Source organism: Lissotriton helveticus, chromosome 3_1, assembly GCF_964261635.1.
Source record: "Lissotriton helveticus chromosome 3_1, aLisHel1.1, whole genome shotgun sequence".
Lineage (NCBI taxonomy): Eukaryota > Metazoa > Chordata > Amphibia > Caudata > Salamandridae > Lissotriton > Lissotriton helveticus.
The window spans coordinates 1,039,405,372-1,039,430,963 of NC_136061.1; the positions used below are offsets into that span (position 1 = coordinate 1,039,405,372).

At 47.0% G+C, this 25,592-nt stretch overlaps 1 protein-coding gene across 5 annotated transcripts in view; it reads left to right on the forward strand.

Annotated features, from left to right (window-relative positions):
* TLK1 (tousled like kinase 1) overlaps positions 1-25,592 on the forward strand; it is a 656,881-nt gene that overhangs the window by 256,023 nt on the left and 375,266 nt on the right. For all 5 annotated transcript variants that reach the window (XM_078681584.1, XM_078681580.1, XM_078681585.1 and 2 more), the window contains one exon: positions 23,921-24,013. In XM_078681584.1, coding sequence (XP_078537710.1) covers positions 23,921-24,013 — 93 coding nt within the window. The remainder of the gene's footprint in view (positions 1-23,920; positions 24,014-25,592) is intronic.

Here is a 25,592-nt window from a genome sequence, read left to right on the forward strand (position 1 = left end):
GTTCTTCTGGATCGAAGTCTTCGCACTCTGGGTCAGGTAAGGCGAAGCACAAGAAGTCAAAGGCTCTTTCTTGTAAGCCTCCTTTTCTATCAGTCCATCTGGACAAGGTTGTGCTCAGGACACGTCCTTCCTTTCTGCCAAAGGTTGTCACTGCCTTTCACATCGGGCATACCATCACTTTGCCCACCTTCTTTCCGCCTCCGCATCCTTCTAGAGAGGAAGAGCGGCTCCACTATCTGTACCCAAAACGTGTGCTATCTTTTTATTTGAACCGCACACAACAGTTCTTGGTGGATGACCAGCTCTTTGTTGGCTACGTTGGTGCCAAAAAAGGTCGGACAGTACATAAGCAGACTATCTCCCGAAGGGTCGCTCCGTTGGGGCTGCGCGCCCATTCCACCAGGGCGACTGCAACCACTACAGCATTGGGACGTTGTGTCCCCATGCAAGACATCTGTCAGGCAGCTACGTGGGCCTCGCTGCACGCTTTTACTAAGCACTACTGGCTGGACAGCCAAGTCAGACTTCTTTGGCCGTTCTGTTTTCAGAGACTTCCTGGTGTGATCTTGGTCCGCAGACCCACCATCGGGGTTCGTATTGCTGGGGTATTTATTCTAAGGTAAGGAATCTATCACTATGTGTTTCTTTCAGATGAACAAGTTACTGACCTTTGGTAACGATATATCTGTAGGAAACATTAGTAGTTATAGATTCCTTACCGCCCGACCCATCCTCCCCGTTCTGCGAACTAATTTCTAGGGTTAAGGTGATACCTTTCAGGGCCCTAGTTTCAAGGCACCAGTGGTCAGTATCTTGCATGGCTCTTCGTTTTCTGGCACGGAAAGTCGTGTACAGAACTGATGTCCGGGCGCGTCTAAGTAGCTGCTGCAACGTCATCTCGGCAATCACGATGCCAACGACGGACACGGAGCCGCACAACGCCACCTTTTGACCCGTAAGGGTACTGCTGATGAAAAACTTTCCAGATCCAGTCTGACCCCTGGGGGTAATTCTAAGGTAAGGAGTCTATCACTACTAATGTTTCTTACAGATACATCATTACCCGAAGGTAAGTAACTTGTTCTACAGAGGCAGCTTCCTACAAGCATGCGTATCTGCAGGCAAGCATGCTTTGAACATCAAATGTTACTTACACTGTAAGCATCTGTTCGTGGCATGTAATGCTGTAGATTCATGTGCACTCGACCTCCTTCCTGGACGCCTATGGCAGCTGCAGTGTCTGTTACTATCTCTTTTCCCTCTTTTGCATGAACATCTCTCTTTACTTTGCTTAGTTTCACATTCCATCCTCGCCCACAGTGCAGGAAAAACAATCTTTAACAATGGAGTTGAGGACCTTTTACTCTGCCAACAAGAGGTGGAGTCAAACTACCTTGTGACCCGAAAGAAGACTTTGAAGAAAAACAACTTGCACCCGTCCGGGCCTAACACTAGATGGCCAGATTATGCACATCATGTTCATCTACGGCACAACTTGCCACAGACAGATTCTTACAGGTTAAGTAACATTTTCCTTCTTTGAATTTCCTAGAGTTTACCTTTTGTAATGTATGATTGGCGTAACAGCGCTTACAAGTCTTCTATCAATTGGGAACAGAACATCTTGTGCTTTTTGCAAGCGGAGTGAGCGTTTCAAAATAGAACAAGAGGTCTGATTGCCCCAGTTTTTTGGCAGCACAGTGTAATCACCAAGCAAATAATACTCGAATGTGTACAGTTTTGCAGAGTCAAAATTCTTTTGTACACTTGTCCACATTTTTCTTATTTTACCACATGAATAATTTGTTCTTAGACATTTACACTTTCACTCTTTTGTTCTGTGAAATCTCATGTGGTAGCTATTGGGTAAACTCAAAGTTGTTCTTTGCTACAGGTATCAAGGGGGAATTGGTGTCCCGCCTCCTAGAGCAGACCTGCACACACACTTCCAGTATACATGACATTGCTGGGCTTCTCTAAACTACCCTTGTACCAGCTCTCTGTAACCAGAATAAGTGTCCAAGTGGGACGCCTGCTACGCTGATCTCTGAAACCCACCAGTTGTTACCCATATTAGCTAGAAAATAGTGTTTCCATTTGTAATCCGATCTGGATATACCTTAAACCATTTAGCCTTTGTGTGGTTGGAGCGCACTCAGAGACCCTGTGCTGTCCAATATCTCTAAATTTATATGTCTTGAATGCATTGCCAATCAGTTCTGTGAATTGGTACCAGGTTGATCAGAGAAAGGGGTATAGCAATCATGAGACTATCTTTTTAGCTGTGTGGTACTTAGCCATCTCTACTTTCCTGGCACTTATGGTAATAGCTATTAAGTCTGACTTGTCTCGATATACTGAAAAAGCTGTCATAATGTGACAAAATTGTAATTATTCCTCCGAGGGGGTAGGGAAAGAAGAATTGGACAGTGCAATTAGGAGGGCATCTGCAAATTGTATTACTCCAGATTAGTCTAGATAGCAGAACAACTCCAAACAGGCCCCATCCCATCCTGACCCTCTCTGTAACAGTGTAGATAGGTGAAGAAATCTGAAACACCTATGTTTGGGTGCGCACAAATTGACTCGACCTACTGTCTTATTCCATTCTACCTGTAAGTATTCTGAAGTGTCCCATTGAAACTGAGGTGCTGGTCTCTAGCATTCCAATTCGAGGTGAGTGAGAAAAAATGGGTGAGGCTTGAGTGTCCCTAGTAATTCAATTTCCTTCACCCCATTGTGTGAAGAATATACTGCACATAGTTTCAAAATCCAGTGTTCTGCTGTCGCAAAGTGTGATTTCTGTAAGGAAACAAATTATAACTCATTTGTACATAAAGATGAACCCACTCTGTCATTTCTTCTTTTGAGTGTTTAAACTTTTAACGTTACACAAGAATCCTCATAGACTTGCTCTCTGTCTGTTACTCTGTGTGCCTCTTTCATCTTGTGGTTTCATTTTTCAGATCTAGTTCATCACAATTGAATCATTGTCTTCTATCTCAACTGAATCATTACTTCTCCAACAGTTACCCCTCCCAGAGCACAATAGAACTATTTATGGGAAGGGTGGTCATGGTAATGCACGTATGCAAATTGCTTGTTTTTCATTGTCCCACCAGCTCCTTATTAGATCTAGAACACAATAGTTACTATTTGTGTGGTGTGCTGCACATAGGGCCGTTCCTTTTATGCAACAAAATTGTACTCCTAAAACTGAAGTTCCTGTCTCTCCCTTTAATCTGTTTCATTTGGATGGTTTGAGCCAGCTTTTGAATGTCTCCTGAACATCAGCTGACTCATTATGATCCTTACAAATGTTCATAGAAACTCTTGATCCCCCCCCCCCTGCAATGGTGCTGACCATTCAGCATGGGTGAAGTTGCGTTGAAGCTTCATTTAGGAGATTTAATGCGAACATCAGAGATTTGAAGTTAATTGTTTGATATGGTCCTCATATATTTTGCAACCCTTGATTTATATTCATGTTTTCTTTCCAACAAAGTAATGTCAGATGAGCCATTTATTTTAATGTATTGTATGTATTGCATCAAGTAAACCATAGAATTCCTTGCTGTCACTGATCATTGCCACAGGTTCGGAGGGTTACCTGACTCCATTGTTTCATCTGTTTAGTTTATTGTTTAATAAGCGGCCTCTAACAATCTAGATTTCCTGGCGTTTGTGTATGGTTCGGAACACTCATAGCTCCAGGAGTCTGTTTATGGTAATTAATTTAGTAGACAGTCTGCGACCAGCGTCTTATCATTTTCATGACCGCAATATTCTCCATATTCTTTCTCCATACCTGAAGCAATATAGGCTTTATAAGGTCTAGCTTTATAACAAAGCTTTCTGCCATACCTTTTGTCACGCACGGTTTTATGTTACAAATCGTTTTATTATCAAGAGTTCGAGGCATGTGGGCTGCTAAATTCATATCTAGTGCATAGATCGCCGCCTAGTGTTGGGTCCGGATGATTGCACATTGTTGTCCTGGAAGAGTCTTTGAAGTATCACGAGATAGGTGGCTCCTCCCCTGGACTACAGTGCGCATGGGCATCGGCTCCATCCCCAGATTGTTTTTTTCCGCCATTGGGTTCGGATGTGATTTCGACGCCTCCTTGTCGGAATCGAAAACTTACTTCCTTAAGGCCAAAAGGCCTTCGATACTCGCGTCGGTATTGTTGCGAACGGTCCCGAGCATCGTCCGACTCTTCGTGTCGGACTTCTGGGGAGTTGATACTCTTCGGACATCGAGGCCCTGTACTCGCAGCGAGACACCGACGACATCATCATGGAACCGAGTCCGTTCAAGCGCTGCCCCGTGTGTGGGTCCAAGTACCCACACATCGACGTGCATCCAGTTTGTAATAAATGTCTCTCGCCGGATCACGACGAGGACAACTGCATGGCCTGCTCCAAATTCAGGTCAAAGAAGACACTCAAGCATCGGCGCGCCTCGAGGCCTTGCACGCAGCACCGGCACCCGACGACATATTCGACGACCCCGCAGAAGACGGCAGAAGCCATCATCTTCAAATTTCACCGCCATCAACGGAGGTCGAGGCCGATCCCGACGAATACATCGAAGGACAGAGCCAAGACCTTGAATACGTCGATGAGGTAGGGGACGACGAAGAAGTCTATGGGGCCGCGGAAGATAGCTCAGAGGAAGAGCTATGCCCCGAAAGTTACTCGACTCAGGCTCAGGTCACGGGATCGCCACTCGGCCTTACCCACGACCCTGCACCGATATCCCCAGCCCCGCCTTCGGGCCCGGCCACGGATACACCGGAGGAGCCGTTGTTGCGCGTATCGAAACTGAAACCGCAACCAGTACAGTCGACACCATCTAAGATGGCCGACGTCACGCCTAAACCGAAATCGAAACCTACGGCCTCGACAACATCTAAGATGGCCGAAGACACGTCGAAAACGAAACCGAAACAAACTGCTTTGTCGACATCTAAAATGGCCGACGTCCCGTCCAAAATTACGAAGAAGGCCGTCGAGTCACCGGCGCCACACGCGGTGGCCAAGGACACGTCCTCGAAGAAGGTAGTCCATCACGTCTCGACGGCTGGAGCGTCAACCTCCAAACAGACGGTCGAAGCGAAGACCACTAAAGGCCAAGATCCGAAAGCCGGAGCCATTACTCCTCGGCACAAAGACACCGGATCTGCATCGACGGCGTCGGCGCCTAAGAAAGCTGCAGGGCAGCAAACCGTTGGAATCGAGGATTCATCGGTGCCTTCTTCTGCCACGCCGAAGGCCTCCAAAGCGGACGAACATGAAGCATCGGTCGTCAAGCCCTCGGCTTCATTTACTAAACAGGTCACCGAGTCGCTCAAGAGGATTCAGGAGAAAGCCCTGCCGTCGACAAAGACTGCACCATCGGATCCGAAACCGATGGAGCCACCTGCCAAAAAGTCGACGAAACTTATCTACACACTACCGCCAAAGGTGCCACCAAAGGCGTTTGCACCCCAAACGGTGCCGAAGACCTCGGGGACTTCGGACCATTCCACGTCCAGTGCTATTTTGCCTCGACAAACAGCATCTGAGGACGAATGTGAGCATTATATCGATGCCCACACAGGGAAAATGACACTTTATAAGAGAAAGATCAGTTCCCAGCCACTGGAGTCATTTGTAATTCCACTGAAAAAGAAAAGGCAAACACAGGACATACCTGCCCTTGTTGAACCTCTACAACCTCCCCCAAGGAGGAGTCCAACACCTTCCCCCAACCAATCAGGGGGTGAGGATGATGACCAAGATAAACAATACAACTTCCCTACTGGCAATGACCCTGATGTGAATCGGGACTCATATGACGACGCTGGGGACCAGGGAATTCATCAGGTGGTGCAGGACCCACAAGGTTTTGGGGCACGTACATCACCAACTGAGGATTCAGCAGCTTTCAATGCTTTAATTGAGAGGGCAGCTGCAAATCATGATGTAGATATGCATGCTGACCCAGTGGAAGAGGATTTCCTGTTTGACACTTTCTCTGTCTCCGAAAGAACAGTCAAAACACTTCCTATGTTGAAAGGTGTCCTTAAACATGCGCCAGAGATCTTTAAAGAACCTACAAGAGCGAGAGTGGTAAACCCACGTATTGAAAAAAAATACAGGCCTGCGCCTGGGGACCCTGCCTATATTCGGGGACAGTTGCCTCTGGATTCGTTGGTGGTCGCAAATGCCCGCAAGAGGGCAAACTCCCAAACGACTGGTGAAGCTCCTCCCCCAGACAAGGAGTCGAAAGTGCTTGAGGCATCTGGCAAGAGGGTGGCTGCGCAGGCTGCTAATGTATGGCGTATCGCAAACACACAGGCACTGTTAGCGCGTTACGATAGGGCGCATTACGACACCCTAGAACAGCTCCTTCAACATCTGCCTGATGAGTATAAAGAAGCTGGAGAAATGCTCATACAAGAGGGAAAGCTTATATCAAACGCTGCAATAAAATGCGCACTTGATGTAGCGGACACAGCGGCTAGAGGAATTAACACTAGCGTCAAGCTGAGGCGCCAGGCCTGGCTTCGTATATCTGGATTTAAGCCTGACATCCAAACTACAATCCTCAACCAGCCCGTCAATCCTGACAGACTGTTTGGTCCAGATGTAGACACCACACTTGAAAAGATTAAAAAGGACAACGAGACTGCTAAGTCCATGGGGGCACTTCAATCACAACAGTTCAGGGGCAACACTTTTCGTCGCTCAGGTGCGCGTAGTGTTACCAGAGGACACATGGGACAACAAACACAATTCACGAAAGTTGGTGCGCAATCCTCGTACCCCAAGCAAGGTAGAGGGGGTTACCGAGGTAACAGTGCCAAAGGCAGAGGGAACACCAACTCCCGTTCCTCTGCCGCAAACAAACAGTGACTTCCTGTCACTGCCCCCCGACCATCCAACACCTGTCGGGGGAAGACTCCAGCAGTTCCTGCCAGTTTGGTCGTCCATCACCACGGACAGGTGGGTGAGAAAACTAATCCAGTACGGGTATTGTTTGGAGTTAACCTCCACTCCTCCCAACATTCCCCCAAGACACCGTCCTATGTCGGCAGAGCACTTGCACTTATTGCAGCAGGAAGTGCTAGTAATGCTGCAAAAAGGAGCAATCGAACTCGTGCCAGTGGAGGAGGAAGGAACAGGGGTCTATTCCCTGTACTTCCTCATCCCAAAAAAGGACGGATCCCTCAGACCCATTCTGGATCTACGCCCTCTCAACATGTATATACGGTCAGAACATTTCCACATGCTGACACTGCAACAGATACTTCCCCTTCTAAACCAAGGGGACTTCTAGCAACCTTAGACCTCAAGGATGCTTACTTCCACATCCCACTCCACCCGTCCCACAGAAAATACCTCAGGTTTACCATTCACAACAAGCACTATCAGTTCAAAGTGCTACCCTTCGGAGTGACTACTGCCCCCAGAGTGTTTACGAAGTGTCTGGCGGCGGTGGCGGCGCACCTCAGGAGACAGAACATACATGTATACCCGTACCTCGACGACTGGCTCGTACAAGCAAAGTCGGAAACACAGTGCGCCTCACACATGTCCCGCACTATTCAACTCCTTCACAGTCTGGGGTTCTCTCTAAATTACCCGAAGTCGCACCTGCAACCAGCCCATGTGCGGCAGTATCTGGGCGCGACAATAAACACCCTGGCGGCTATGGCTCAGCCAAACGCAGTCAGAATCAACAGCATTCAGTCACTGATCCAAAGATTCAGACCGCAACACTCCCTGCCTGCGAGAGTGTTCATGCAGTTGATAGGCATGATGGCCTCCTGCATCTTCATAGTCCCGCACGCAAGGTTGCACATGCGCCCCCTCCAAGAATGCCTAGCGAATCAATGGACACAGGCTCAGGGACAACTGACAGACCTAGTGTTGGTGACCGGTCGAGCATACAACTCTCTGCATTGGTGGAATCCACACAACCTTTGCAAGGGACGACCGTTCCAAGAGCCTGTGCCACAGATTGTCCTAACGACTGACGCATCTCTCCAGGGGTGGGGAGCGCATGTGCTCCACTACACGGTGCAGGGACTGTGGTCAACCCAGCAACAACGACTGCACATCAACTACCTAGAATTAATGGCAATCTTCATGGCGCTCAAGTCCTTCAAAGTACATTTGTGCAACAAGGTCGTGTTGATCCGGACGGACAACATGACAGCCATGTACTACATCCAAAAGCAGGGAGGTACTCACTCGCCACAGCTGTCTCATCTGGCTCAAAGCATGTGGAAGTGGGCCATTCAGAGGAACGTCTTCCTCATGGCAGAACCCCTCCCGGGCAAGGACAATCAGATGGCGGATCTGCTCAGCAGGTACAGCCATCAAATGCACGAGTGGGAGATACATCCATCGGTGCTCCACCCGTACTTCCGGCAGTGGGGTCATCCAGAGATAGACCTATTTGCCACAAAAGAAAACGCAAAATGCCAAAGCTTTGCCGCCAGGTTCCCTCACCCGGAATCGCAAGGGAATGCGATATGGATGAACTGGTCAGGCAAATTTGCGTACGCTTTTCCCCCAGCGCCTCTCATTCCGCTGGTGGCAAAAAAGCTAAAGCAACACTCGATGACTCTCATCCTGGTTGCTCCAACATGGGCACGCCAACCATGGTACACCACGTTTCTAGAACTTTCCGTGGTACCGCATCAAAGGCTACACCTCACATCCCGGCTCTTGACGCAGAACCATGGCGACATTCAGCATCCAGATCCGCAACAGCTCAATCTGGCGATCTGGCTCCTGAGATCTTAGAATTTGGCTACCTCAACCTGCCTCCAGAATGCATGGACATCATTCGGGAGGCAAGAAAGCCCACAACCAGGGCTTGCTATGCGGCAAAATGGAAGCGGTTTGTCATCTACTGTACTGACAACAATATCAACCCGCTAGATGCATCCATTCCTAACATCATCTGCTATTTGTTACATCTTTACAAATGCAATCTGGCTTACGCTTCCATTCGGATACATTTATCCGCCATAGCGGCTTATCTCCAAAATAGGCAGCACCTCTCCGTTTTCAGGGTGCCTGCCATTAAAGCCTTCCTGGAGGGACTGAAGCGAGTCATCCCTCCGAGAACACCACCAGCTCCGGTGTGGAACCTCAATGTGGTCCTCACAAGGCTGATGGGTCCACCCTTCGAGCCACTGCACTCCTGCGAAATTCAATTTCTAACATGGAAAGTGGCTTTCCTCATTGCTATTACATCGCTTAGGCGCATTAGTGAGCTGCAGGCGCTCACAATCCAAGAGCCTTTCATCCAAATACATTCAAACAGGGTGGTGCTACGCACTAACCCCAAATTCCTTCCTAAGGTGGTGTCACAGTTTCATATCAATCAAACTATTGACCTACCTGCATTCTTCCAAAACCCACAAACGGTAGCTGAGCGAATGCTCCATACACTGGACGTTAGGCGGGCGTTGATGTACTACATTGACAGAACACAACACTTCAGGAAAACACAACAACTTTTTGTTGCCTTCTCAGCACAGCGCAAAGGCAACCCCATTTCCAAAGCGGGAATAGCCAGATGGATTGTTAAGTGCATCCAAATCTGTTATCAAAAAGCTAAGCGCACTTTAACAATACCCCCAAGGGCGCACTCCACGCGCAAGTTGGGGGCGTCCATGGCTTTCCTGGGGAACATTCCTTTAGAGGACATTTGCAGAGCAGCCACATGGGTCACACCGCACACGTTTACCAAACATTACTGTGTGGACGTGCATTCCAATCAGCAAGCAGCTGTAGGGCAGGCTGTTCTCAAGACACTTTTTCAAGCTTCTGCAGCTGGCACGGGCAACCGCCCTTAATGGGGGGACTGCTATGTATTCTATGCACTAGATATGAATTTATTTGCAGAGCAGCCACATGGGTCACACCGCACACGTTTACCAAACATTACTGTGTGGACGTGCATTCCAATCAGCAAGCAGCTGTAGGGCAGGCTGTTCTCAAGACACTTTTTCAAGCTTCTGCAGCTGGCACGGGCAACCGCCCTTAATGGGGGGACTGCTATGTATTCTATGCACTAGATATGAATTTAGCAGCCCACATGCCTCGAACTGAAAATGCTACTTACCAGTATGCATCTGTTCTTGGCATGTAGGGCTGCTAACATTCATATCGCCCTCCCCGGTGCCCGTAGCGGCTGCAGACACTCTCTTGCATTCATCATTAGCATGGACATCCTTTACACTATTTCACTCCATCTCTGCCACAATGGCTAAAAACAATCTGGGGATGGAGCCGATGCCCATGCGCACTGTAGTCCAGGGGAGGAGCCACCTATCTCGTGATACTTCGAAGACTCTTCCAGGACAACAATGTGCAATCATCCGGACCCAACACTAGGCGGCGATCTATGCACTAGATATGAATGTTAGCAGCCCTACATGCCAAGAACAGATGCATACTGGTAAGTAGCATTTTCATTATCTTGCACGACAATGGGAGCAAAATTACATTGTGTAAACAGAATAACCTCCTGCCTCTCCCTCCCTGCCCCCCATCTCCAGGAATACTCAACATTTCTATACAATTGACCACAAAGTAAATCCAATGGGGACCTCCTAGATGTTTTTGGGGGCGTTGTGGGGTTGTCTACATCAGTCAGCCGCAAGAGTTTGAAATATTTGGGCAAGTCAGCTCCCGGAATGCCTTAGAAAGAAGAGCCCTAAAGAAAGCTCACTGAGCAGAGAGGGCTGATATGAGCTTCTCCATACCTTGCACATGCCAGAGCCGGCGAAGCTACCCAAGGTGAATTGGTAGTGCATCAGTGCCCCATTGAGCGAGGATGTTTTGGAGGGCTGCCTCCAGTGCCAAGCTAATCTGTCACCCACTGTGCGATTTAAGCAGGAAGTTAAGAACATTACGGAGTCCCTGGATGACACACGTGGGAAAGCGAGGTAGTTGGGTGGCTAGATATGTGTCAGTATTATTCAGGATTTCCTCGCAGTATTACAAGTTTAGGGCATTCCCAGAGCAAATGTACCAGCATCCCAGGGGAGCCACAGTGCCTCCAACTACCTGCACTACAAATGGGATTACCCTTGTGCAGACGCAGTGGGGTAAAGTATCAGCACATGGCGATTTTTGTAGCTGTCTCAGTTCTGGCTGTATTATGTGCCGTTCGGCACTCCCTGTAGCATACCTCTTCCCATTCCTTAGCTGTGCGTGTCCTCCGAAACTCCAGTTCCCAGCATTTCTGTCACGGCATCTTAGGCGCTGAGGGTCTGTTGCAAAATGCTGTATAGGCCTGTAATGAGGCATTTATCATTAGTTTTCATAAGGAGCCATTTTTAGGTCTCGCTACGAATGCAGCACAGCTGCTTCGCTAGCGAAGACTCTATTGCTGTGGCTTTGGTGCGCGAAGGGAGACAGGAGGTGGCACGCGCGGACAGGAGATGTGCACTCCGTACGCGTGCACCTCTCCTGTCCACGCGTGCACCTCTCCTGTCCACGCGTGCACCTCTCCTGTCCACGCGTGCACCTCTCCTGTCCACGCGTGCACCTCCGCCCTTTCACTTTCTGTGCTGGTATGTGTCTGTAGCGTCTTGGGAAGTTGCCACCTTGTTCGCCGACTGTAGCGATTTTTGCGCATTGTGCTGTACTTTACAGGCTTTGGAGCAGGGGTGGTCTTCTTGTGTCCAGCGCCTCACTATACAACTTGAATCCGGTAATCCGCTTGAGCGCCGGCACCTGCCGTCTGGTCTCCTGCATTTAACGGCGTTTATCGGCAATACAAAACTACAACTTTCAAACGTAGTTTCCAAATAAAAATGCGCGGTGCATTCTATTTCTCTTACCCAACCATGGCAGGGCTGCAGTAGTGAAGGGCATTCGCCTTTGCGGCGTCCACAGAAGCATCTGCTTATCCAAGGGCGCAAGTGAAAGCAAAACAAAAATCAAAGGTGACACTCATTTTGGTTTAGATCCCACGCTGCTTCCCTAGCCGCCCCTTCTTCCTCACGTTTTCTCCCTTTGGGTGTGGGCAACAAGTGGCGGAACACCAGACGGAGCGAGCCTGGGATATATGCGCACTTCCTCGGGCCCCATGGGCTCCCCGGTGCCCAGCAAGGCGCTATCCAGCCGTACTTCACTCGAGAAGGAGGCGCCGCGGATGGATCGTTTGAGACTCATCGGGAAGGGTGAACGCCCCCACCGTGCTTTATAAATAGCAGGCCTTTTATTGGTGATCGATAAAGTGTTATTTGTGAGCCCTCAGAGGCGAGCTTCCGGTGCTTGAAGTGAGATACCACTGCTGTGTAATTATGTATATGGGTTGCAAATGAACTGCTACTGATTCGATTAACATATGGGGCGCTAGAAATGTTATCCTAAGTGTATGCAGGCTATATGAATTATTGTATCGTTGCTGGTTTTTAAACTTCCTTCAAAATAGATATGATTTATGCTTCCCTACTTCGCCATTTAAAATCCATGCTAGCTGGCAAAACATGAACAATTTCTACACATTGATTGATCGCGCAGCGGTGGGTTTACAGCTGTAGTATGTTTTGGTGCTATATCCCCGTGTCTTTTGCAGCCCGCCATGGCTCCCACTAGGGCGCATTCAGTGCCTTTACATTGCGTTCCTCCGAATGCCCCAGCTCAGTTATACTGAGTGCATCTGCCCAGCTATAAGCTGAGCAGGGACAGCGCGTGCCTCGGGGACATGGCAGCTGTCAGTATGTCTCTGCCATTTGCTAATTTCCGCCTGCAAGTCCATGGTAACACCTAGTACTTCCCATTGTCCCTTTGTGCCTTTTAGAGCAGAACGGCCTTCTTTGTATAATCTTCGTGATTCTGACTCAGCTGGAGCTCTTGTTTCAGTTTAACCGGATTCTGGGTTTTATCTTTTATATAATTTCCACTTGTGTTCAGTTGATGTTTTATAAAGTCTTGAGAGGAGGAGAGTGTGGCTGCTTGCTTTCTTGTCTCCTCCACTGCCTTTAAGTTGTTCGCCTGGTGTGATTTATCTGCAAGTTGAGTTCCGGAGCAGGACACACAAACATCCAAGCATATTGCACTCACTTGGTTATTGGTCAGCACAAAGTGCCTGAGAGCTCTGTCCGCTAGTTAGTAGGCAGTGTCGGACTGGGAAAGATTACGGCCCGGACATCAAAATAAATGCGGCCCCCATTTGTGAATTAGATAGATAAAAAAGCGGCCCACGTTTCCAAATTGTTGCAGGTTTGAACTCGTAAAGAGACGCAGTACATATGATTTTTCAAGGTATAGAAGACTGGATGGAATTGGGCTTTCTACATGCAGGGATTGTTTTAACGTCAGGGAAGTAAACATAGATCAAGCATTTGCAATGCAATAGGTCTCGCATTTATGCAAATTTAAGCGATTGGCATTGTAAATGACTGCCTTTTATTTCTGTTTTAAAAAACTAAAACATAAAAAAAGGCATTATCATTTACAATGCCCATAGCTCAAACTCACGTAAATGCGAGACCTATTGCATTGCAAATGCTTGTTCAAAAGATGTGAGGGTCCGCTGTGCTCCAGCACGCCCCTGAATGCATCACCCATTGCCTGATGTGCAGGTGTCTCATCCTCTCCAATTCAGGAAGCTCCTAGTTATCCTGTAAGCGGTCAAAAGAGAGCTGGCCCTCTTCGTCAAAGTGTCCGACAGAACGACTGCCGGCACTCTGCCAGTGCAGAAATGCAACTTCATCTACGCATGGTGCAAAAAAATGCATTGTTGACTATTGCAGTCAGCTTGTAGGGGAATGTGGAAAGCCCTGTGTGTAATGCAACTAGATCCCACTCTCTCAAGACTGCATTAGTGACCGGTGAGGAATAAATGCCCCCTGGTCTCTGTGGACGGGTCAAGAGCGGGATGTTCCAAAGGAAGGTACCTGTGATTGCTCGGTCCATAACCAGCCATATCTTTTCGGATTCCTCCCTGGACCACTTCACAATATATTGGAGTGGAGTAGCTTTGTGATATTGTTGGAGGTTCGGAATCCCCAGTCAGTGGTAATTGACAACTCAATGTCTGGCTCATCCGAGGCCGCTTCTCAACCCACACAAAGCAGCTGAATTCGCTCTGCACAGTTTGCGCACGCGGGCAAGGAGATCAATCGGTAGCGCCTGAAAAAGGAAGATGATTTTCGGGAGCACTTGCCACTGTCCGGCCTAGCCGGGAGAAGGGATAAAGCTTCCACTGCGTCAGGTCACTTTTGATGTGTTGGAGGAGAGCTTGATAATTAAGGGAGTACTTCTCTTTAACGTTTGGGGCGAGCTGTATTCCCCAATATGAAATAGAGATGTGTAGCCATTGACTCGGATACTGGTGTGAGAGAAGCGTCCCTGTTTCTGGGGGGGAACCAAGAGGTTGAGGGCCTGCGACTTCTACTGTACATTTATCCGGAAGACAGCTGTGCTACCAAAGGCCTCCGTTATGTCCACAAAGGCAGGGAGAGCCTCCAGATGGATATTTAATGCAACAAGTACAGTGTATGCATAGAGAACAAGGGTATGCATCTCCCCGCCAAAAGTGACTCCTGTAATGCGCGGATAGTCCACGACCCGTTGAGCGAAGGGCTCCATATAAAGGGCAAATAGCAGAGGAGAGAGTGGGCATCCCTGCCTTGTCCCTTGAGAAATAGTAAATGGTGACAGTCTGGCCATTAACCAGTTCAGTCACTTTAGGTAGACTGTAGTTACTGAGGACCCAAGACTGAAATAGAGGTCCGAACCCAAAGTGAGCAAGTGTGGCCTCCAAGTACAACCAATGTACTCAAACACTTCCTCCTCATCTATGGCCAAGAGCGTAATCTCCCGTCTGCAGCATTTGGCTTTATTGAGCAGGTGGAGGATTCGCTTGGTATTGTCACTACATTTTCTATGTGGGACAAATCCTGCTTGATCCGGGTCAATCAGCCCCGGCACGAGTGGATTCAGTCGAGTTGCTAGAATGCCGGTAAGAAGCTTGATGTCTACATTCAGCAGCGACATTGGTCTATAGGATCCATATTGCCGGGATCTTTACCGTCTTTGGGGATGACCACTATAGATGCCTCCAGCATGGAAGACAAGACTGTCCCCAGTCCGGTAATAGCGTTAAACTTTCTGGTCAAAATGGGTGCAAGAAACAAGCAGAATGTCTTGTAAAACTGGGAAGCCATCCGGTCCTGGCGATTTAAGAGACTTGAATCTTGTGATGGCTAATACAACCTCTTCTATCCTGATTGGTTGATCTAGCGACTCAGTCTGCTCCACCTTCAATTGCGAAGTGCGGGCACCCTTGAGGTATGGGGCTAGGCCCTCTCAGTTGCGGTCTGATGAGCGTAGATGTCCGATGTAGACTTCCCCTACGATTTCAATGTCCTCATGCATCCGGAGGGAATCCACCTCGTAGTCTGACTTTGGGCACGAAATCTGTTAGCCAGCGGACGCCCACACTTGTTCTCTCCCCCACATAAAAGCAATGGTGAAGTCTTAGAGCGCATTTAACCTTGTCCAAACCTAATCCTGTGTGCAGCCTCCAACTGCGAGGTGCACCTGTGCGTTTGTCCCGCCATAGCTTGTTCTTGGCTGCAGAGATTGCTATTAGCTCACCTCGAATACCTGATTTTAGCATCTCCTAGAGGAGGGAAATTGAAGTATCGGCTGCATTCTTTAGGTCGAGGTAGTTTGTGATTGCTTGGGTGAGCTGCTCCACAACCTCAGGCCTCTGAAGGAAAGTTTTTCTCATTCCACGGCTGAAATGTCCGCTGTGAAGGCGGAAGACCCAGGACCAGAGAGACTGTAACATGGTCAGATAGGGAACGAGGTTCTATTTCAATGTCTGTAAGAGTCTATTATCCTTGTTGTCCCCATAAAATGATCAAGCTGGACATAAGTCTTTTGGGTCTGAGAATAAAAAGTGTTCTCTTGTCTGGGGTAGCTGTCTTACGAAAGATCTGAGACCCAGATCCTGAACATGCGAGCCCCATCCGAATATATGGCCCTGGTTCCCCCATGTCTGTGCGCTGACCCGCTCCTTGTGAAACACCAGATTCAAATCCCCACCCAGAAGCTCCCTCTGATCCTGATGGGACATGACCTCCTTCAGAGCCCGGCGAAAAAATGTTTCTTGGCCCTCATTGGGCGCATAAAGGAGACCCACATTAAAGGAGTGATCTCCTACATGCACTCTGCATGCTAAAAGTTGCCTCTTACTGTGCAAGTTTGTCCACTACTTTCCCCCAGAAGGAGCGTGAGACTAGGAGAGCCCCCCCACTGTTTAGGTATTGGCAGATGAGAAGTACTGGTATGAGAAGGTCTGGGATCTATGTCTATAGCAGTCTCCAGGAAGTAAGTGCGTCTCCTGTGAGAAGCACAGGTCTGCCCTGAATTGTTCCTGGTAGGTGAGAATTGTGTGACGCTTGGTCGGGTTATTAAGCCCCTTATCATTCAGGACGATCACTTTAAAACTGCTCATGTATTGGTGGAGGGGTGGGGGTGTCAGTCACTGCTCTAGTCCCATAATGCAATTAGGTAGAGCTTTCCGTTAACTCCGCATAGTCCCTGCCCCACCAACCCCTGCAACCCATACTTGAGAGACAGTCCAGAAGCCTCCCCTGCAGTCAATCAGGATCGCGCTAGTCAGCCTCTCCAAACAGCAACACGGGCATCACCAAGAAAGAGATCACTGGTATGCAGCCATATCCGGCCGGGCCGACTCTGGCCTCTAAGTCCAATGTCACCAAACAGCAGCGCTATCTCGCGCACTGCGTACTCCTGTAGGAGCCCAGGGTCTGCCAACAAAGACACCCGAGGCCAGCGCGTGGACCGCCGCCAGGGATCATGGTTGTCCGTCTTGCACTGTTTTAAACTATACATATAGTAGGCTTTGACTCCACTTGAAAGAGTGTTTGTTCGAGGCATATAAGCTGTAGATCATATGCTTTAGCATAGATCGCCATTTGGTGTTGGGTCCGGATGTTTGCACTTTGTTTTTCTTCAAAGAAGTCTTTCCAGTCACGAGGTAGGTGACTCCTCCTTTCAGTGATGGCGCTCATGGGCATCGACTCCATCCCCAGATAGTTTTTTACTGCCTTCCGGTTCGGATGTGTATTGCTGAGCTCCGGTTCTGTATCGTTTTCAAACCCCTTTGACGCACAATCCTCTACCCTCAGCGGTATTGTCTATCAATCGCTATTTCCTGTTCGCCGCGCATCGTGTAAATTGTGAAAACCGTAGATCGGGAACTTCGAAGTGGGCCGTCTGGCCTACCCGTGCCGACCCCGCCCGCAGTCGATGGAACGGACTCCATTCCAGCCATGTCCCGGGTGTCGTGCTAAGTTTCCACGCACTGACTTGCATGACATCTGCAACCTCTGTTTATCCCCGGAGCACAACGAAAAGGACTGTGAAGCGTGTCAATCATGCCGATCGGGAAAAGACTATTTGTGATCATCGGGCTTGATGCCACGAAATGCATCGTGGCAGCGGCTCCGTACCGGACATCTTCGGCGAAGATTTAGAATTCTACTGTCCAGCCGCAGAAGCCGAATAAGAAGAAGAACAAGTCTGTGTCCGAAGCCGACTACGACATGGAGGAAGACCTGAACATTACTCCGGGTCAACGTAGCGTGATTACAACTCCCCATGTGCCCACGCAATCAAAATCTATGGGTCTGGTATCACCCCCCGCCCTTGGGCTCGGGTCGCCACCAAGATAAGTTTGAGATGCTCCACCCTCCAGCCCGGCTATGAAACATAAAGACAAGCCTTCCGGCTCGAGCCAGCCCTACACCTTCGGCACCGAAGCATTAGACAAAACATGTGCCACTCTGTACAACGTTGGCACCGAAGACACCTTCCACACAGAAGTCCTCGGATCTGATAAAAGTTCCGGATCCGAAATCGTCCAAACCAAAATCCTCCACACCTAAAAGCTCGGAGCCAATACCCTCCGCGCCGAAAGTTCAGAGCCGAAATATGCCACTCTGAAACCTTCCGACCCTAAACAGGCAAAAACTAAACACTCCGATTCTAAACATTCGGCGCACAAAGACTCTCAGCCCAAATCTTCCACGCCCAAATCCACTCCTAAAGAGAAAGATGCTGCTTCCAAGGAGCCTCCATCTGAAGAGACAGTTTTGGATCCAAAACAGAAGCGACTTACTATTGACCCTGAAACTGGACTCCTTCGGGCTACTCTTCCTAAAAACCGGAAACTGGATTTCTGCGGATTCTGCTATACCTCTGAAGAAAAAGGACACGACTACCAACCCTTCTCCCCCTTACATAACTTCCTCTCCTCCTGTTAATCCCAATCTACGGATTACACCATCAAATTCACCACCCACCTCCACTTTCACCAGACCCACAGGATAAAGATTATTTGGTTCGGGATGAAGATCAAAATATACCAGACGACCAAGACCTACCACAGGACACTGGTCCCTGGGAAGATTGTAATAAGGATCCAGATCAAAATAATGACCCAGATCAAAATAATGACCCTGACCTGTATCCCTCCAGACCCTCCCCACCTGATGACAACATTGGCTTTGCGCAGCTTATCAACAGAGCTGCTCAATACCACGGGGTGGAGCTCCATTCAGACCCTCTAGAAGGGAATTTCCTTGTGGAGACATTTACGCACTCGCAAAGGTCTATTAATACTTTGCCAATGGTCAAGGGCCTGTTAAAACACACAGACTAGGTATTCAAAGACCCGGTTAGAGCCAGAATACTCCCACCTAGAGTGGAATAAAAATACAAGTCCGCTCCTAAAGACCCTGTAAATATAAAAGGCCAGATACCCTTAGGCTCTCTTGTTGCATCTAATGGCTGCAAGAGAGCTAACTCTCAAACTACAGGCGATGCCCCTCCTCCTGATAAGGAGTCTAAACTCATCGATGCCTCAGGTAAATGAGTATCTTCGCAGGCTGCTAAGCATTGGCGTATTGACAATGCTCAGGCCCTGTTAGCATGCTATGATAGGGCTCACTGTGATGACTTGGAAAAACTCATGCAACACTTGCCTGATGAGTATAAGACCAGAGTTAACTACCTCATTCAGGGAGGTAAGCTTATTACCAACACTTCCATTAAATGTGCACTAGATGCTGCACACACAGCATCTCGTGCCATCAACACCAGCGTACTGCTGCACAGGCACTCTTGGCTTTAAATCTCTGGATTCAAGCAGGAGATCCAATTCTCCATACTTAATCAGCCCTTTGATAAGGAGCATCTTTTTGGACCAACACTCGATACTTCACTAGAAAAAATGAAGAAAGACACTGAAACTGCTAAGTCCATGGGGCCCTTACAATTGCCTTCTAACAGAGGTTCCTTTTGCCGCTCCTTTTACAAGGGTGGCTCAAAACCAGTGTCATCCGAGAATCCCTCCTTCTATTATAAAAATAACAACCAACCTACCTCCTCCAAATGATATTTTCGAGGAAGCTAAATAGGGAATAATAATAAAGGAAGAGGCAAAGGTAACGCCACTTGCTCTTTCCCTGCTAATAAACAGTGAGTTCCCTCCTCTAACCCCTGATCATCCCACCTGTCGGGGGACGTTTCTCACAGTTCCTACCTGTCTGGAATTCAATCACATCAGACAAGTGGGTAATATAAATTGTCCAGTATGGTTATCGCCTGGAACTTACTTGCACTCCCCCAACTATCCTTCCAAGAGTACGTGCAGTGTCACCAGAACATCTCACCCTCTCAAAACAAGAGGTTCTCTGTTACAAAAGCATGCAATAGAACCAGGCCAATTATATCATCAAGGGACAGGAGTATATTCCCTATACTTTTTTTATTCCAAAAAAGGACAGATCTCTCAGACCCATACTAGACCTCAGACAGCTAAGCCTATATATTCAATCAGACCGCTTCCACATGGTCACACTACAACAGGTGCTCCCATTGCTTCTGCAAGGAGACTTTCTTTCCACTCTGGATTCATCCGGCTCACAGGAAATATCTCCGGTTCGTGGTGGACGGGCAGCATTGCCAATTCAAAGTTCTCCCATTCGGGGTAACTACAGCTCCCAGAGTCTTCACCAAGTGTCTGGCTGTAGTTGCAGTTCATTTACGAAGACAACACATTCACGTCTTCCCTTACTTGGACGACTGGCTAATAAAAGCCAAGTCACAATACAGCTGCATACACCACATTCACAAAGCAGTTCAGCTGCTTCACACCTTGGTATTCACTGTGAACCTCACCAAGTCTCATCTCCAACCCTCCAACACGCAATAGTACCTGAGAGCCACAATAGACACTTGCAAAGCTCTAGCATACCGCAACACTCATTACCAGCCCGAGTGTTCATGCAATTGATCGGAATGATGGCTTCTTGCATTCTAATTGTTCCATATGCAAGACTCTAGATGCGTCCCCTATAGGAATGCTTAGCACGTCAGTGGAACCAGGCTCTAGGTCAGCTTACCGATCTGGTGTTGGTAGACGGCCGCACACATCGCTCTCTGCAGTGGTGGAATACACAAAACCTTTCCAATGGGTGGTCAGTTGTCGACCCGGTTCCACAGATAGTGCTAACAGCAGACTCTTTCCTCACTGTTTTTGGAGGGGCTCATCTTCAAAAACCTACCATTCAGGGCATGTGGACCCTACAACTAAAACAACTCCACATATACCATTTAGAGCTTCTAGCACTTTATCTTGTATTGAAAGCCTTTCAAATGCATCTAGTAGGCAAAGCTGTCCTAGTTCATACAGACATGACAGCATAGTACTACATACAAAAACGGGGGCACACACTCTCTACAGCTTTTACCATTAGCTCAAAGCATATGGAGATGGGCCATTCCTCAAAAGATATATCTCCTTGCAGAACACCTCCCAGGAGTAAACAACCAGATTGCATATCTGCTCAGTCGTCTTGGAAAACAAATCCACAAATGGGAACTACATCCTCACGTTCTCATCCCATTCTTACCAAATGTGGGGCTACCCCGAAAAAGATCTCTTCGCCACACACCTCAATGCAGAATCGCCAAACTTTGCGTCCAGGTATCCTCACCCATTGTCCAAGGGCAATGTGCTATGGATGAACTGGTAAGGAAAATCTACTTACGCTTTTCCGCCTCTCCCGCTAATTCCATTAGTGGTTTGGAAATTCAAACAACATCCCATGACAATGATCCTAATTGCTTCCACATGGGCTCGACAACCCTGGTTCATAACCCTGCTGGAATTATCAGTTGTTCCTCACCAAAAATTACACCTCTCCCCCAAGCTTCTCACTCAGAACCATGGAGAGATAAGGCATCCAGATCCCAGTCATCTCAACTTTGCGATCTGGCACCTGACATCCTAGAGTTTGGTTACCTCAATCTTCTGCCTGACTGTATGACTGTCATTAAAGAGAGTAGACATCCTACATCAAGAGCATGCTATGCAGCTAAGTGAAAACTATTTGTAATTTACTGTGCAAACAACCAAATCAATCCACTAGATGCTTCAATCCAAAACATCATTTGCTATCTATTACACCTACAACATTCTAATTTAGCGTATACATCCATACGCTTACAGCTGGCTGCGATAGCTGCTTACAAACAAAACAGAAAGCACTTGTCTTTGTTTCAAGTACCCGCTATCAAAGCTTTTATGGAAGGATTTAAAAAAATCCTTGCTCCTAGGCTTCCACCTTCCCCAGTGTGGAATCTTAATACAGTTCTTACAAGACTAATGGGCCCTCCATTTGAACCTTTAAACATATGTGACCTACAATTTCTCACCTGGAAGGTAGCCTTCCTTATAGCCATCACATTGCTTAGAAGAGTTGGTGAGCTTCAGGCATTAACCACACAAGAACCATTTTTGCAAATACACCAAAACAGCGTGGTTCTTAGGAATTATCAAAAAATTCTACCAAAGGTAGTCTCTGCCTTTCATATCAATCCGTCTATTGAGTTACGCGTATTCTTCCCTCAACCAGACTCAGTGGAAGAACGCGCTCTTCACACATTAGATGTCAAAAGAGCCATAATATATTACATTGAAAGAACTAAAACCTTTATGAAAATGAAACCACTTTTTGTTGCTTTTGCACCACTGCATAAAGGCAATCCCCTATCAAAAAGCAGGTATTGCATGATAGATAGTTAAGTGCATTTAAACATGCTACATTACAGCTAAACACACATTAACAATTCCCTGTAGAGTGCATTCTACACGCAATCTGGGGGCTTCTGGCATTCTTAGGGAATATATAATTTGATGACATCTGCTGGGCTGCAGCATTGTATACACCACACACATTCACAAAGCACTATTGTGCAGATGTGTTACAAGACAACAAGCTATTGTGGGCCAGGCAGTTTTACGAACACTATTCCAAACCACTGCAACAGCTACAGGTTAGCCACCGCTTAGGAGATAACTGCTGTATAGTCCATGCTAAAGCATATGATCTACAGCTCAGATGCCTTGAATGGAAAATCCTACTTGCCACAGTATGCATCTGTTCTTGGCATATAGAGCTGTAGATTCATATGCGCCCGCCTGCCTCCCCGGGAACCTTTATCTGTTGCAGTATGATCTTACTTAGATAAGTTATACATGGATATCTCTTTACTACTCCAACTAACTCCATCATCACCCTTATGGCAAAACAATCTGGGGTTGGAGGTAATGCCCATGCGCACTATCACCGAAAAGCGGAGTCACCAACCTCTTGACTGGAAAGACTTCTTCAAAGAAAAACAAAGTGCAAACATCCGGACCCAACACCAGATGGCGATCTATGCTAAAGCATATGAATCTACAGCTCTATATGCCAAGAACAGATTCATGCTGTGGTAAGTAGCATTTTCCTTTCTTAGCTCATGCTACTGGCTGTTTGCTCTGTCATTCTGCTTTTGATGAAGTGCTTGCATTGCGATGTATGAGGGACATCTTTATATCTCCAAATACAGGAATCATCACACATTATTATATTTACTTTATACATGCATTGTATACAGGAATCGGTCGTATTTGTTTTCCACTGCAGCAGATTTTCTTTTTACGTGTAGTCCATAATCTTGTAATCTTGTGTGAGTTACAGACATGTACGTTTATTTTGCCACACAAACGTGCATATGGGTGGTCAATCCAGCTGTGTTGATTAACCTAAGAATTAGCAAAGCCAGCAGATCTGGCTTTATTGTGGGAACATATGGAGTGGCATGTTAGCACTTTAAAGTCCTACCTATTGCCTTTGCCAGAATTTGTTGTTTTTTGTGCCCAATTGAACATTTATTTACATGGATGAGCAATATAAAACCGCCCCCCTAATCTCCCCCTTCCCCCATCTCCATATTGTGTTTTGCAATGCTTTGCTATCTTTGAATTAGTCTGTATTAGGAGGCTAGATAGTAGGTTTTTAAAACATACTTAATATGGTCACTTTGTTTTTCCTCTTTACACAGCTCTGTCGTCCTCTAGGTGATCATCCACTGTTCCTTCTCTGTAATTTGTGTATCGACTAAGATCAAAGGAACTTAACGCTGAAAAGGGTGATGACTAAGTTAGGAAGAACATTGGGATGAGGAGGGACAACATTAACTATTAAGCGTGTTGAGAAAGTGAAAAAGATGGGGCCATGCATACACTGACGTTTCTTGTTATTTTTGCTCTGCAAAAGGGATCTGATTTTATCCTACAGGAAGGTCTGTGACAATCTGATGAAGGGGGATGTATGGCTAAGCATTAGTATTACCGTGAGTAAGTCGTACTACTTATGTTCTTTGCGATAATGGGAGATATATTTTTAAATCAGCCAAAAAATGTCTATGATTAACTCTTTTGAAAAACATGATTTAAAAAGCACCTACTGTATGAATTGAGCTTTCCTTGAACATCTTATCTATTGCATTAAAATATTTTGTATTCTAGACTGATCTAACAATGCTGAAATTGACCACGCTAGAAACAAATAAAAATCAGGACCTGGAAAAGAAAGAAGGTCGTATAGACGATTTGCTTAGGGTAAGTTGTATAACAGGGTGATAAAATTACATGTCTAAAATGGCAAAGCTCAGTGGATAAATCTTGTGCCCGTTATTCTCTGTTATCATATCCTAATGGTGTTTGATCGCCTTAGTTCCAAAATGTAAATCTGTGATTTCATTCAGTTTGCACACTGATTAAAAAAGTCCTTTTCTTTGATTCCTATTGGAATGTCTACTTTCCAAATTGACAGAGCAAATGTTATTGCTCTATAAAGAAAAATCTTAATTTTTCTCCTTTTCTGATCGTAACTTTTTCAGCAGATTTCTCCTCCTGTTAATATCTCAATCATTGCCACATGGTGCTATGTGACCCCATTTGTGGAGCTGCATGCCTGTGATTTCCTAACACCAACCTATATGCCATGCTGCCTTGCAGGCTTGCACTAGTATCCATTTGTCTGCACCTTTTCACCAGCAGATGTCCCTGTCAGACCCCCATGACCTATTCATCTGGTCTGTGGCCTGATTACTATCCTTCGACTTGTGACTCCTGCACCTCCATTCTTCCAAAGGTCATTGGAGAGGGTAGGTTATTTTTGGCAAGGCTCCTATGAAGAACCCTAATGTTCTCTGTCGTCTACCTCAGGAATGTTTCCAGACAGTGAGTGACTACCCAAAGGTTCGTACAAAAGAAGAAAAGAAAAGCACTCTTCTTCACTATTGAAGAAACAGTCCCATTCCTAGGACTGTTCAGTAGTACCATTCTCTGAAGTCTGTGTCTTTCTCCTCTTCCTTTGAGACAATACCAGTTCTTAAAAATGTTGGACTGGGACGTCTGGCTCCATCCGCTGACCTGACTTAGGTTGAATTATTTTGGTAGGCCAGGTTGAATCTTTTCTGCACTATCTCTCTTACCTCTGTTCACTTCGAAATGTCCTTATCCACGGACTTGGCCTCAGCACAATTTCTTCTAAAATCTCATTTGTGTAAAATGCCATCAATGCTCATTTCATTTGAGCATTCTTTGCGTACTATCCTCTTGCTGATCCTCTCTATACAGGTTGATCTAGTGGAAGAACGCTTTTGCTCACATTGAGGCTCTTGACTTGCTCAACTTGGATTTTAGGTGCAAAGAACAGGTTTTAAATGCTGATAATTTCCTCTCTCATCATAAGAATGCTGGGCTTTTACCTTCAAAATGCCAATGGCCTTGAGATGTCCCAGGAGGGGATATGGTATTCCCTATTCTTCAGGCCGTCTTGCTGAGGAAAGTTTCACATGCATGGCAGTTTTGTTCAAATCAGCCGAGATTCTTCATTTGTCCCTGCTGTCTGCAGAGTTTAAACATTCTTACGGAAATCCCACAGCGGCCTTCTGTCACTCTGGAACATCTTTAGCCCTCTTCAGTGCAACTGAACTGAACAGGTGCTGTCTGAGAACTCCAGCAGTTTACTGGCAGATTGGCTAGTGTCTCAAGGTCTGCACATTCAAGCTCAAAATTCTTATCTGCCCTTCTTTTTCTGAGAACCTGGTAGTTCGGGCATCTTCAGTGAAACTGAATCCCAACTGTGTTGTTAGAGTGCCATTGGATTGTGAGATGAAAGACTTTGGACACC